Genomic DNA, 15,941 nt, shown 5'->3' on the forward strand with positions numbered 1-15,941 from the left:
CTGGTTTTCACAGACATTTTGCCTCTGGCTGCAATCAGAACTGTAAGACACAATCTTTCTCGCCTAAACCAGGGAATTTAATTTCAGACTATTTTTCAAAGTTAGCTGGAAGGAGATTAGCCTCTTTTCTTCCAGTATCCTCTGTTACAATATATTCATTTCAACAGTTACAATACAGTCCGACATACAGGTGTATTTCTTCTCTGTCCAGCAGGACCCACTGCTGGTACATTTTTTAACACAAGCAGCTTTACAGATACATTTTTTATCATAAGTACCTGTACAGATCCATTTGATATACAAATGACATACAATTCTTTACACAACTCCAGCCAGTTATGCTGGCATATGTTACACATCCACTGCCCTACTTCTCCTGGCATAGCTGGCAATGCCTCACATCATCACAGATGTATCTTTTTTTTTTTTTTTTTACCTGTTGTACTAGCTACCTGTACCCATGTAAACTATTACAGCTGCTTACTGCATCACATCAAACACCAACATCAGTGTATCCTCTTACACCTGCATATTCTTTTGCATTACCCTTGATGATGGATCACTCATTTTTATTTCTGCAAGCTGTGGAAGCACTATTTTATTCCAAGTTTCTACCACTGACATTGGATTAGCAGACACTGATATGCTACAAGGTGAAGCCCCTGCATCCTCCCACATCTAAAGGGAATCTGTCTGCACTTAGGAATAGCCCACCAACAAGGAAAAGTCTGTATCTATGCATTTCAACAGACATTTGCATCTTTCTATTCTTTTACACTTCACTACTGCATGGTGCCCAAACAGCAGCATCAATACATATTTTTTTCTACTTGATACCTGTATCTGCATATTCTTGGCAGATGACTGCATCTGTATTTGTATATTTTTTGGAGATATGTCTGTCTGTGTATATTTATTCCTGTAGCGGCACGTTCTTTAGATAACTTACAACTGTGTACCTTCTTCTTGTATGCAACACCTTTCTACATAAGTTACTTATAAGCAGTACATCTAATACAATTCTGACACTGTTTGGTATACATTCAGCTACAGCAAACACTGTATCATGCTACTCTGTAACTGTTAACTACTTTATGTTTGTACATAGAACGTTATGCAAAGGTAGCTTATAACCAGCCAGACCCATGATGCAGAGGGAAGGAACCTCTGACTGCAGCTTCAGCAATCCAGGTTCAGCTAGCAGTCCTGGCACAGCAAGAGCAAGGCAGAGTAATAGCAGAGAACAGACTGCCAAGCTGCCAATCCAAGGGAAAAAATGCTGCTCATGTTCATCACCTGGCAGAGAGACCAGGAGCTATGACAGAGCCATGACATCAGATGTGAATCATGCACTTTGGGTTGCCAAGCAGTGTAAATCATGCAGGATCAGTGTGGGAAAAGCATGCCCTCTGCCAATATTGTGGGCCTTACCTTAGTGGTGCAGTATGTGAAAAAAAAATTTCAATAAAAATCCTTAATAAACACCAGTGATTGCACCACACTGATAGCGGCTCCAAATTTCCCATCAATGTGACAAAATCAGTGGTATTCACTCTTGGGTTGTATATTCCACTCCCACTCTTCTTGAAAGGCTACTCTACTCTATGGGCTAAGTCAACAATTAGATGGCTTCAGTAAGAACATGACAGTCACAGTAATGATAAGGGAGCAAAGAAGCCCCCTACAACTGACACAATCTGAATGTACACTTCCTGTACACTACTTGCTATAATGTTTTTTTTCACCTTGGAACTTTCCAGTCCTGAAACTCAATAAAGTATTAACTGATCACTGAAGTGAAAATTCTATGGCCCATCTACAACTCAGCTTGAGACACAAACAAATCTCAGGTGTTAACATTAGTACAGACTGTCTGTATCTATCGGTCTTTTGACCCTCGGTATTACTTTGATGAATGGATGCGCATGTTAAAGCATCAATATTACTGACAGTCATCATGTCCCGTTACTGTACAGGCGGCAAACCCCTGCCCTGTAACACCTTTCAACAGAATTCTTATACCCAGAAAGTGTATGGCTTGTCACACTTTCTGTCAGCTGTGGCACAAGGTGCTTCGGCACATAAAGACATATACTACACATTCCATGACCACTGTGCTAATACTGCACTATAAACATCACAACAGTCTTATGCCTGGATGGACTTGGCACTGAGGAGCTTACTTAGGAAGAGGGAGTTCATCTATATGGTCTATGCGCACAAGCTGTCGAATTCGGAAACGACACAGATGTTGGAGGGACTTCACATTGCTGAAGCGGGACACAGGGTAGAGAAGCTGTACAGGTGTTGGTGGAAGACCTAAAAGAAAAGAAAACAGGCAAATCATTAAGCATTACAAACCACTGAGTGATAAGGTGTAAAAAAAACAACAAAACAAACAAAAAAACCCCAAAAAACAAAAAAACAAACAAAAAACAAACGGGTCTTCTCTTCCAAACCTGAACATGTTGGCAGGACAGCCCTGAGACTGACATAAGTAATAAATACAAACCTGGCAGTGCATCTGAAACACTCAGCTTGTGGCCCACAAGCCTCTTCCTGAAAACGGAAGTAACTAAGACAATTCATACTGCTTTCCAAACTCTTTTACAATTAAAAAATAAATATAAAACATACTACTTACCTCCCAGTAATGACTGCTCAGCACTGACTTTGAGCCACTGGAAGTGGTGACAGCAGAAAGGAAAGCCCCTAGTGTTAGAAATCCTCACTTGTTGCAAAATCATTACATTTGTTAACTGTGACAAAAATGATACATTTTTCACTTAACTACAGAAGGATATCTTCACCTTATGAAGTTTTACGCGTTCAATGGATATACAGAAAGAAATCTTTGCCACTTACCCATATATGATTTTCTAGTAGTGGGTTTTCTAACCTACTTCAAAACATACTGCAAATCCTCAAAAATAAGCTGTCTAGAAGGTATTACAACAGTGGCAGCTAGGGATTTACTTGAAGAGTTTCCAGACTGGGGTATATATCAAACTCCCCCGATCTTTTGTGAATAAATCCATTGGAAACCTTAGGTAATTGCCCTTGATTACACTAAAGAGAAGGAAGAACCACTGCTGCCTTGACCAGAAGAGTCACCATCACAATTTTTGTGAACTCATTCAAAATTTTTAGAACAACCCTGTCAATCAGTGGAAAGGTGGAAAAGCACAGAGGAACATTCGCATCCATGGGAATGGAGTAATTAGCTTGGGCTGCAGTTTTCCAAAAGGCACTATAATGCATTTCTTGGCATTGTGTTTTAATACATGACTTTGGCAGCAGTCACTTGTCTGTGACAGATCCTTGTCATACAAAGCCTATTTTTGGTTATAGTTGATAAATTACTCAAGTGGTCCTGATAGGTAATGTTTCCAAGCGTTTTAGGAGACATCCCAGGATACTATCAGGGCCCAGTGAGGTTGTGTTTCTGGCTTTAGCGAGTGCCACCAGGGCATGCTCCCTGTTAATAGTTGGGAGAGTTATACTACTAGGTATTTCATAGGGGGAGTGGTGGATGAAGTTTGAGATGAACTTATCAGCCATCAAATTCGCTATGTCACTCAGCTCAGCTCAGCTCAGGAAAGGTGGCACCACTGACTACAAGTTCGGCACACTGATGTGTGCTGCCTTTGGGGTTTCAGACATAGTTGTAGAAAGCCTTGCAGTTACCTTTAGGATGTGAAGCTATCCTGACCTCATAATTGGCCTTGTTGGACTTAATTAGTCTCTTAGTTTCCAGTTTAGCTTAATTACAGGGCTCTTACTATTACGGGAGTTGCTTTTCCTGATTTTAACCATGACTTTTTCCCTTGGTTATATACACTGCTAAGGCTAGGATTCAAAACCTCCTACACTTCGATTACCAGATTACTTAAAAAGATTTTTCTTACTCTGTTGTGAAAGGAATAAAGTGATATCACGATCACTAGAGTAACACAGAAGTGATGTTTTTTGACCTGCTGCTTATTTTAATACAAATCTTGATCCTGCAGCACCAGCCCTCCCCACTGACTTAGGGGAGTAGCCACAATGGCTCACTTGGTAGAAATGGCAGTAGGACTCATTCTCAGGCACGAGACTTATGTGGCAGTTCCGCATTCTGTAGAAACAGTTACTAAAAACTAAAACATAATATTTATCTGCAGCACATTTGTCTAATTATGACCTGTCTTTACATAACAACCCTTTGTTATAGATCGTCAGATGTCCATCTCTTAACACTGACTCTTATTGCTATATTGGATCGTGTCTCTGTAGTTAAGTATCTGCTTCCTCCTAGGTCTGATCTAAAAGATGTTCTGTTAACAAAGCCTGATTTATTTCGTTTTGTTGCTGGATCCTGTGTTTGAAAATAAGATGATACTTTAATGGCAGCCTTTTCTGTGCGCACCCTGGACAGTGTTTTATCGATGAGGCAATCAAATGGAAAGCTCAAACAGCTGAACTTGTAGCTATTACTGAAGGTAATGATTTTTACAGATTCATGCTATGCATATGGGGTAGTCCATGATATTGAGAAACTCTGGAGAGAGCAAGGGTATTCAAACTCAGAAGGACAGCCACTGAAAATGTTTTTACTCATGAACTATTAAGTGCATTACTGCTGCCAAGGGAGGATGTGATGGTGAAGTGTGCTGCACATCCCACTGACAACTTGCATTTCAAGGGGCAAATGTTTTCCAGACACGGCAGCCAGGCAAGCTATACTGTCCCATCCAGTGTTCAGCCTTCATTTTTTGCAGCAACGTCTTGAAACTAGCACACGTGAAGAGCAAACTAATGACTCAAAGAGTGAGGTGGATCCATGACAGCTGCAGCCGTTCTCCACATTTACTGTGGCATCACCTAGATGGCTGGCTGGTAGCCCCATATAATTTTTTAACTCAACTAGTTAAAGCTTATCATTTGCCTTTCCATTTGGGGAAAATGCATTAGCAAAACAAGATTTTGAATGACTGGCATGCCCCTCACATCTGTGGGGCTACTCAACATTCTGTAAATGCTGTACTTTTTTTTCAGAGTACAATGCATCACAGTGTACCAGTACCCATACAGACTTTGGAAAACACATGGAGATTAGTTTGCTGTCATCAGTGGGACTTTACCAAACTCTCACAATCACAGAAATTCAAACATGTTCTCATGATTGTTGATTGTTTTTGGGTGGGTAGAAGCATATCCTTGTGCCAAAAACAATGCTATTACACTAACAAAATAACTGTTTGTTTTTTGAATTGATACCTAGATGTGGTACACCTTGTTGTACGCAGATCAGGGAACACATTTCACAAGCCAAGTGATGCAACAAATCAGTAAGACACTAAACATAAACATGCAATACCACTGCCTATATAGATCACAAGCATCAGGAACTGTAGAACATATGAATCAATCGAGTGAGGTGAGCAAAATTATGTGAGGAAACTGCAAGTGGACAGATGATTTGCCTGTAGTTTTGTTTAACATGAGAAGTGTGGTGAATATTACTAAAAGGTTGTACCCATCATGAAATTCTTATGGGAAGACCCATGAGAATGCTTGCCACACCCCCATAGTGTTACAAAATGCAGATGAATCCGTTTTTCTGTATTGCAAGTGTCTCTGTTCTGTTTTGCAGCATCACCATAGCACTGTTTTACAAGCTCAAAAGCAGCCCACAGTGAATGACAATCATGACCTGCAACCAGGTGACACCACACTTACCTGATATTTCTCAACATGAAATGCTTTGTGTTCACGATGGAAAGGACCCTGCTTGGTTTTGCTTACCAATACCTCTGCCAACAGACGCGAAGGACTTCCCACTTGTATCCATGTGTCAAATGTTAAGAAGGGCCACCTCCATGATGACTGTAGATGAGATGCCATCAATGTCATCCCTACTGATATCACTGAGCCAATTGCAAATCGTACCAGACGAAAAAGAAGGGAAACCATTACATCCAGACATTAAGCACAAGACTTTTTAGTGATAACACCTCTGTAGTGTCTGGAAATTAAATCCAGTGATTCAATAACATCGTTTTGGTTAGAGATAAAACTTGCTGATTCTTCTTCATCTTTTACTTCAACATCAACAATGTTTTCACAATCGGGAGTGAGAATAAATGACTTAATGCACTGTATTTTATGGACAATGAATCGGACAATGCATCAAATGACCAAGTGTCACTTGTGGAATCACAAACACAAACTTTGAAATTTGGAAACCAATTTTATACAGACAACAAAAGAACAATTCACCATCTGTGTTTGCTGGTTCTTGAGAACCCCTTCAGCCCCAGACTGCTCGATTCGGACTTACTATTGGGACAGCGATTTTGATTCTTTTTATCAATTTACTGTGCTTCTTCCTCTCATCTGCAACTGTAATTACATCACCTGCAGCCATCGCAACTGTAAGCAATCAACATTTTTATGAACATTTTCTTATTGGGGTAAGCATGTTACAAAAACAGAGAGAGATGTTTGGTTAGAACTGAATCAAGAACTCCCAGACTGGCATCCTAAGTTCAGCACTTTTTCTGCTTCCTTGTATGCCTATGCACAAAACCTGAATATCAGTGACTGTTGTGTATGTGCACATATTCCTGCTGCACATAATAGGGTATTCCATTAATTCCAATACCAGTGAATGATTGGGTCAGCACTCTGTATTATCTTTTTAACTAAAAATTGAAAAGCAAAACATAATTCCACACCTTTTCAGTAATTCCACAGCAGTTATCAATGACTAAAAAAGGACATACTTGTTACATTAAAAATGGAACACTTTGTCAGATGGAATACTTGCACTTTTATTAAAAAAATATATGATGAGGCTGGAGGTTTAGGTGTGGAAGCACTGGATGCATTTTATGACATTTGTGGAGATCAAGCATATCTCTGGTTACCAACAGACTGTCTGGGTTGTTATACAGGCCGCATTATTCCAGCTATATGACAAACAGACTGCCTAGAGGAAAAACTTGTAATGCTCGTCGCAAGATGGAGACAAAAGAAATTCAATATCCAACTAGCAAGATAGATGCTTCTTGGGTTTATCATCATGATGTACAAAAGACTGCATTTAAGGGGCTAATACACATGGATCTTGGTGATGGTGCTATTTCAGAAACATCTATGGCTACAGTGTAGACTCTCAAGCTATTAAGAAAGTAATTAATAGAAACTGGGGTATATTTAGAGCTAATAGTGAATTGCTTCAGAAGCTAGGGGCTCAGCCAAAGTTTACCCAGAAAAGAGCTAAAAATGATTTTCAAGGCAAATCGAATAAACCCAAAGATAAGAAACAAAAATGTGGAATGTTAAAGTGTCTGAATTGTAATATGCGTAAATATATTCACACAGACACTGATGAAGTAGAGATAGGAGGAAAAATAATTAAGATTCCAGGGTTATTCTGTTGCAAGTCTAAAAATATAGTGTACTTGAGTTTTTGTGTAGAATGTAAATCCTTCTATGTGGGAAGAACTACCGTGCATTATATAGAAGGATATATGAGCATAAGTATGTTGTTCAAACTGGGGATGAAAAGAATGCATGCAGCAAACACTACAAAATGAATAAATGTAAGTTGTTGTTGTTGTTGCTGTGTCTTTCGGCTTTTCCCGGTTAGGGGTCGCCACAGCGGAACTCCGGTCCGCTAATGACTGGCAGTAGATGAGTTTAAATTTACAGTTTTGGATGCACTTTCCAATAGCCTTAATATAGTAAATATTGAGGAAGAGCTAGGCTGGCTAGAATATTGTTGGCAAGCAGGCTTAATTCCTGCTTTCCACCAAGTCTCAATAACAGAGAGGAATTTGTAATATTCTTGAAAAGGAAAAGGCTTAAACATTAAGTAACTGATGTAAGTGTTTATATATGAAAAGTTTATATGTTTTTAATAAAAAAAAAAAAAAAAAAAGGTTTTTAAATTTTAAAATAGTCGTGTGACATTGTTTGATCATGTGATTTTTTTAGTATATAAAGTGTTGTGTGTGCCCAGAAAAACTCAGTCTGAAGAAGTCTCAGAGTTAACAGAAGTGAGACGAAAGTCCTAACTCGGATTATCTGTTTGTTTTACTGTTCTGCAATAAATTTGCTGTTGTTCATCTGGAGCCTGACAACTTTTATTTTTGGACTATTTCAGAAACAGGAATTCTACCTAGTTACGGGGCAGTCAAAACACTATGGGAGTTAACAAAAATTGTTAGAAATCTTAAGCAATGCTACTTTTGAATCTGTATATTAAATTATAATTGAAATGACTCGGAAGAGCAGTATAGTGCTGCAGAACAGAATGGCACTTGACTTCATTCTTGCTTCTAAGGGTAGTACGTGTATCCTCATTGAAACAGACTATTGCTCATTTATTCCAGATAATGCAAATGCTATTTGCAGTCATCTAGAAATCCTACAAAAAAGTTGCTGAATGGTCTCATGTTAAAAAAAGCAGACCGTTCTCAGTGGGCATGGATAACTAACTTGTTTTCTGATTGGAGAGGAGGTGTTTTTAAATTTGTTGTATTTTAACTGCATTAATCATAATGCTTTTAGGATTTTATTCCAGTGCAAAATGTTTATTATGAAGCTTTTACAATTCAGGAAAAGGAACAAATTACAAAATGTTTAAGTTAAAAATAAAGTAGAAATATTGCCACTGACCACATTAGTTAAGAGTTACAGTGAAGAAAATAATGCTGACAAGGTACTGCAAGATATCAGATAATTACATAACAATCCCTATGAGAGGGAATGTGTAGCTGCTGAAAGGTACTCAATACATCTTTTTATTCCATGACGACATAGGTATATTTTCACAGCTAGTACAACATTTTTGCAAAACAATTGTATAAACATTGCACATGCCAAGGACAGAAAGAAACATTTGGACAAAGATAGCAAGTGAGAAAGTGTCTACCAAATCTGAGAACTTGTTGCCATTGTCCAGTCATAAAAAGTACATGACCTAGGTAATGCTTCACAGCATCAGATGGGGGAATGTGAAGGGAACTCTGGGTGGGCATTAATTACACATTTACACACACCCTGTCGGGCATTACTGCTTACATGGATGATAGGTGGAGGGTGGGTCTGGGGCCTTTCTATGGCAGTGTCATCAAGATGGCAAAACAGAGTTTAGGAACTTAAGCTTATGTTCCCCTGGAATGCAAGCATGCCATGTTATCAACATTCCTGTGTGGCTTTGGGCCTCATAACACCCCTGAGTAGGTGTTAATTACACACTAACACACACGCTGTCGGGCATTATTGCTTACATAGATGATAGGTGGAGAGTGTATCTGGGGCTTTCTATGACAGTGTCATCAAGAGGTCCAAAGAGAGTTTTGGAACTTGACCTTAAGTTCCCCTGGAATGCAAGCATGTTGTGTCATAAACATGCTTGTTCCCTACACCTATAATGCAGCACTGCGACAACCGTCTATAGTCCTGTCCCTTAATGAGCATGACTGTTATCCCCCAGGGTCTCCAACATTAGGTAATCAAGCAGTGGCCATCAGTTAAATTTTCTTAAGGGAGGCGAACTTACTAATGGCCTAATGAACCTCTACCCCAATACCATGTGACAACCTAGTGTATGCAAAAAGTTGCTGAAGCTATGTCATTAGTAGAGTGGATGAAAGCCCTACAGTGTCTCACAACTATGAAACAATTTGCTTATAAGCTCTCTTATTATGCCACCCAGGATGTCATCCTCATGAATAAGCTGTTATTACCTCATTTTTTGTGAAGTTGAAATTTTCTTTGTGCTACTGCCCCAGCTATCTAATATACAACATTAAATGAATACATTTATAACACATGGTCAGCATTTCTAGTATCATTTCCAGCTTGGATTTAGAATTGTAAAGCAGCAGAAATTATTCCTTTTGATAAAAAAAAAAACGGTATAATCCAATCTTGCAATGAGGATAAATGCATTTTTTTGTGAATGATTTTTTCCTGACACTCTCCCTTTGGATGTCTGTGACATTTATGTGATATTATGCTACAGTAAAAACAGTATTTCCAGGATTTTTCAATAAATGAAACAAAGACAATGCAACTACAAATAGTCAACAGTTGCCCTGTTATTAACTAAATGCAGGTGTAGCCATTTCACAAATATCAGGGAATGTGCATGTGACATCCTAGGAAAAGAGTGAAAATCATTTAATGAACCTGCAGTTTATAAGGCACCTGTTTTGTTACGCCTGTATAAGAACGAGCTGACAATTGTTTAAAAACACTGGTGCAAGTTACAACCCATTAAATGAACCAAAGTTGTTCAGTGATGGGCTGATTGGCCAAAAACCACAGAGGCATCAGGAATAGTTAACATTACTCAAGTGTAACTGAATTCAGCATAGCAATGACAACTGTAGAGGAACAACAAACCACAAATAACTCACAGCCAAACAACAACTAGCTCCACTGTACACATTACATACGTATAACCAGATTAGGTATTAATTTGTCCTGGCCAATGGATTAGAACAGACTCGTTTTAATTACTTGTGAAATAAAAACGTCTGCTAATATAACTGCCAGGCAGAGTCTAATGCTGGATGCAGTGGTACAGCTGTTATGTAGAGTCACTGCAGCCTGTATGAGCACAATGCAGGAGTTTTAGGGATGGGGTGGGAGTTGGGCTCACCTCTTGTGGAGGTTCTGCTGCAATAATGTCTTAGGGAGCACAGATCAAAACAATGTTGATGCTACTACTGCATCATTTTTGCAACCGTGACTGTATATCATCAAGCCTCTAATAGTCTGTCATCCAGGTAACCATGAGGGTGCTTTGCACTCCCACTGGCATATTTGCAATGATAGCATACAGTAACCTAACCAACATCTCTGGTGGTGATGTAAGCACCTGCATCTATGCAAGGCTGCCTATGTTCCCTCTGTCCAGATATGTGTGATCTTCCATATGCACACAGGGGTTACCATCACCAACTTCGGCTGCCATGTCCACATCTTCTTGACATCTCCCACATCACAATAAGCTTCAACTCTTCATCTCAAATGATCTCACTGTCAACTCACTGCCCACTCACATTCAACTGCACAAATGTTAAAAACATCCTTAACTAGACAGACAGATTCCAAAAGACTTGCTCTAGGTGTAGGTGACCTACTCCTGTGTAAGGTCTATCCATAAAGCAGACTTACACTGAGAGCAAGTCTTGTGATATCTGTCCCTATGCCTTCCACCCCAACAAACATTCAGCAAAAGAAATATTTGCATCCTCTCCTATTGACCATTCTCAAATGTTCTTACTTGGGGACAAACTGAAGTAGTATGACAGTACAAATTTATCAAAAGAAGCCCCGTCTCAGTGATGACCCTACCTTCATCTTCTGAACAGTATCTTAAGGTCTTTCACTGATCACGCAGTAACCATAACTGAAGCACCATTTCGATTTTCCCCAAGTACTATTGCATGTCTTACCATGCAGCACCCTTACAATATAAAGGTTACAAGACAAAGCAACCATCGCCTCCATTCATGCATTATGAAACAAACAATGCTACACTTTGAAGAAATCATATCTTGAAACAATTCTTCAATAATGTTTGTTTGTCCTTTGTTGACCGGGTTAGTCCCACTAGGCAAGTAGCCTTTTTACAAAGAGCCCCGAGGGGGTATTTTTACTACTAGGGGAACTTAGCCAGGTCATCTAAGAACTTGCCCTACTTTTTTCGATAGATGTTGTGGGATCCTTTACATTTTCCACCAAATTAAGCAGATAAGGCCTCGGTTTAGTATCTCATCAGAAGGATGACATGCTAAGGAGTGCAGCACTCTCCTTATGCTGAGCTGCAGTATCAGTAACTGACCTAACTTTCAAACCTAAACAGCTGAAGTAAAAACATTATAAAGGTGCACACCAGAAAAATGAAAACACTACTACGGTGTCGATTTGAAACATCAAACACAACTTTCACAGTGTTTAAGATGCCTCCGCAACTTAATACAGAGCTGTTAACAAACTTCTTCACCCTGGAAAAAGACGTACATCAGCCTTTCCTGAAATCTCAGCTCATCTACTACTGTCAAAATGTTCAAATTTCACTTTAGTAATTCTGTCCTTGATGACTTGAACACAAACCTGACTCCACCATTCAGCTTTGCACTGCAAATCATTAAGTACAGGCCAAGCTAAATGACTCCTACTTCAAATAAAGGACTTTAGTGCTCATCCTCTCAATGCACTGTCCTGAACTCTACAGATACTAAGGGCTTTCATCCTATATTTACACAATTCCAAAACTGGAAGTAAAGCAGTAGTAGTCCATTTCACAATGTACTCCAGGTATTCAACAATCACTATTCCCATGCTTTCTGACTTCAATCACAAAATGTTTAATTCACAGTATCAAACTAACATTGATCATTTTAATCCTATGTAGTTTTATGCGAATTTTGATAGCAGGTAGTGTGGGTACTGCTTTAATCAACTTCCAAAACACATCCACTCCAGCTTAAACCAAGAAAATGCTTACTCTGGACTCCATCAAAGCCTTCTATATTGCCAACCGCAAAATGTTTCTGAAAAAAAATTGCCAGGACAGGACCTCATTCCCAGAACATTTACAGATCATGTGTAATGGGATCTGTGGTGCTCTACCATGCATGTCTACCGAATGTTGTGGAACAGTCTACTGGTTTTTGATAAAGTACAACAATTGTGACTCTTGCAGTTATTTAATAAAAAGTTGTGCCTTATTTTTGTATTGCATGCTTGCTGCAGGCAAAGCTGTATTACTTCCATGATGTGCAGCGCCACACCAGTCACACTGATGGTGATTGTGGTAGCACTTGTCTTTTCACCTTTATGCTGCTGAGCAAGTGGCTGCAGACTGTGTCACTGGTTGTCTTCCCTAAAGCAATATATAAAACTATTACCTACAATCAAAAAGTATGTACAGAGTTGTGAGGACTAAAGTCAGTTTATTCTCAGGAGTTGAGGGAAACTTTGTATTGTGTTTGTTATCCGCTGTAACCAAATGAGTACAACTCTCACAAGGAACAAGGCTTCCTGATGACCACATACAGGAATGATTAAACCTGTGAAAATCTGACAGTGACAGGCTGCACTGTGACAGACTAAAGGGGTCGTGTGACTGCTGTGATGTGCTGCTGTCCACCTACAGTAGCTACCATGGCAGGAACTGCAGGGTGAGAGAGTATTGTTTGCTGTAGCGGAGTAGCAGAAAGCTCCACAACTTCTTTGTATATGAAATGCAGTATGCATATATGGTGTCAAGCCTTTTTTCTTTTTCTTTTTTAATTAGAACATAGTATTTTCCTAGTTTTACATGAATGAGTTACAAAACATATTTGCAACAGCTTTGACTTCTCATAAGGCTGAAAATTATGTCATACCAGTAACAACTTCTGATAATATTTAAATGACTACAGTCTAGTGAATGAAACTGTCACTATCCCTGACCAAGGACGTTATCAGGTACATTACACCTATCTAAAGTCTTCTCCATGCCTACACCCTGACTAAAGTGCTGAAAAAGTGGTTTGCTTAACTAGATTGTCAAGTATCCCCTGAAACATAATAGCACAGCTAGAAAACTGGGAAGAGGGCAGATGCCACACACAAAATATTTCTTCATACCATTCAATGTGCATCTATTTATTTATTTTACATTTGTTAACCGGGAAAGTTCGACTTGGAACAAACCAATTTACAGCGGAGGCCCGGGGAGAAACGCTCCAGACACATGTCTCTGTAATGTGGGAGGAAACCGGAGCACCCGGAGAAAACCCACACGAACACAGGGAAGACGTGCAGATTCCACACAGAAGGCACCCCAGCTGAGAATCGAAGCGGTGAACATCTTGCTGTGAGGCGACAACGTTACCGCTGCACCACTGCACCGTGCATCTAACATTCATTACTGGAGTGGTTTGCACAAGTTCCGTGTGCAAATGTGTACCGTTCAGTACTGGCTAATCCAGTTAAAGTACATTAAAAAATAAATTTGGAAAAAAAAAATGAATGTTGAGAACTATGTGAGTGATGACAGTAACGTTTTGTGATAACTGCCACTAAGGTCTTCATCTTGTCACCCCCCGTGCATTGCCTTCTCTCCTGTACCCCCTTAGTAATAAGTTCTTACTATTTATAGAAGTAATCTTGTAACATCAGGGTCCACATTCTTTTTTTTTTTTTTGACAAAGTGTAGAGGCCACACAGCTTTGGGTGTGAGTCCATCAACTTCTATTTGCAGACTGAGTTTGAGAAAGTCATTTAACCAAATTAGAGCTTCCAAGCTGCCTACGAAAAGTAGTTGTGTCAAGTGGGCTTACTTAGTTAATACACATTAATCACTCAGCTGAAGTCCTCAATTTGGGCATGAGACCTAAAGATGCTGCAGTTTTGAGTATGCACCACTGGCATGCAAAAACACTAAGAATTACATGAACTGAATACTGGAAAACTTAAAACAGTATCTGGGAAATATCTTACCAGCATCAAATAACTCTGGAAAAACTACTACATGTACAGTACAATTACCAAAAACAATGAAGTACAATCAGCTTGGCATCTGGAATTAAAAAAAATCTAGAATGCAGTTTGTAAAAAACTGAAAATTTTCTAAATACATTGTTTCTTTAAAACAAAATTCTACATATACTTTCCTTCAAGTATTAACTGGTCTCAGGCTTCAAGCCCATCCCAGACACTAGCTCTCCTGAAAATGGTAGAAGGTCAGGCATGGGTGTGATTCCAATGCTCACTATGTATTACTCATTTCCCGCGGCTGACCAACAGCATCTGTAAGTCAAATGGGAAGACTCTTCCTCTATTCCCTTCCTCCTCCTCTTCTTCAGAGGAAGCTCAATGATCAGTTGTTATGCCTGCGCTGTTAAGCATTTCTGTTTCATACAACTCAAGCCATGGTAAGACTTACAGTTCTTCAGTATGCAGATAACTAGCACCACAGTCCCCTGACAGGGGTCTCAACACAGTTCAGTCCACGTTTAGACACTTCGCAAGTATGGCTAAAAGCTGTTGCCATGCAGCTAAAAACTACCAAGTCAAAATGCATGCAGCTTTGTAACATAAAACGTTACAACCATTAACTAATTACCTTAATTATAACAGTATTAACTGATGAGGCCACTGAAATGGTCTCCTGCTACTGAGTACTCTTGGACAAATTAAGATAGTGAAATATAATTTCATCAACGAATACAGGCAACTTCAAAAATCGTTTATCCGGTTCTCTTTAATGTGCCAAGCACTGTCTTTTTTTTCTTTTATATCACTTTACTTACTCACATATTTAACAAATAATACAGATATCAATAGTTCCAACATAAGAATTCAATATCTGTATATCCAATTACTTGAGTTTACATCCTAAAAAATTCTCAACCGTTGACAAAGAAAATGTTTGTTAGAATATAAAATGCTTTCCATGTTTGCATCAAACACCAAGCACATAAAATTAGTATCAAAATTCTTATTAAACTAAAACTAGCACTTTATGCTGTTAATAGGGAAACCCAAGTTATACATTATAAAGTTCTAAGAGGGAGATAAGGAAAAGTTATAGAAAATAAAGGAGAACAGGAACCTAGAAAAAAGTATAGTAGTGTAAAATCTTACCATAATTTTAGATGTCTTTCTCTTTTATATGCTGCTGTATCCACAACATAAGGGCATCTGCTTCTGTTTGACTCGCATATGTCCAACCACTTTACAAAAGATAGATGCTACTACAAGGCTGCGTGTGACGTCCTGCGTCTCTCTCTCTCTCTCTGCGGACATTGGCCATAAACAGATGTCAGGTACAAAACGGATGTCAGCATGCACCTACCTCAGAACTGAATGCCGCTGGAATCAGCGACTATGGAGTGGGTACTCAGGAGTCAGGCTAGTGTCAGGGGGAAGGCAGGATGGGAAAC

General features: G+C 39.2%; 1 protein-coding gene across 2 annotated transcripts in view; it reads right to left on the bottom strand.

The window, feature by feature from the left end:
• SOCS7 (suppressor of cytokine signaling 7) overlaps window positions 1-15,941 on the bottom strand; it is a 939,941-nt gene that overhangs the window by 94,657 nt on the left and 829,343 nt on the right. For both annotated transcript variants that reach the window (XM_044055367.1, XM_044055366.1), the window contains exon 8: window positions 2,184-2,319. In XM_044055367.1, coding sequence (XP_043911302.1) covers window positions 2,184-2,319 — 136 coding nt within the window. The remainder of the gene's footprint in view (window positions 1-2,183; window positions 2,320-15,941) is intronic.

This window comes from Protopterus annectens, chromosome 13.part0, assembly GCF_019279795.1.
Source record: "Protopterus annectens isolate FY-2018-M chromosome 13.part0, PAN1.0, whole genome shotgun sequence".
Taxonomy (NCBI): domain Eukaryota; kingdom Metazoa; phylum Chordata; order Ceratodontiformes; family Protopteridae; genus Protopterus; species Protopterus annectens.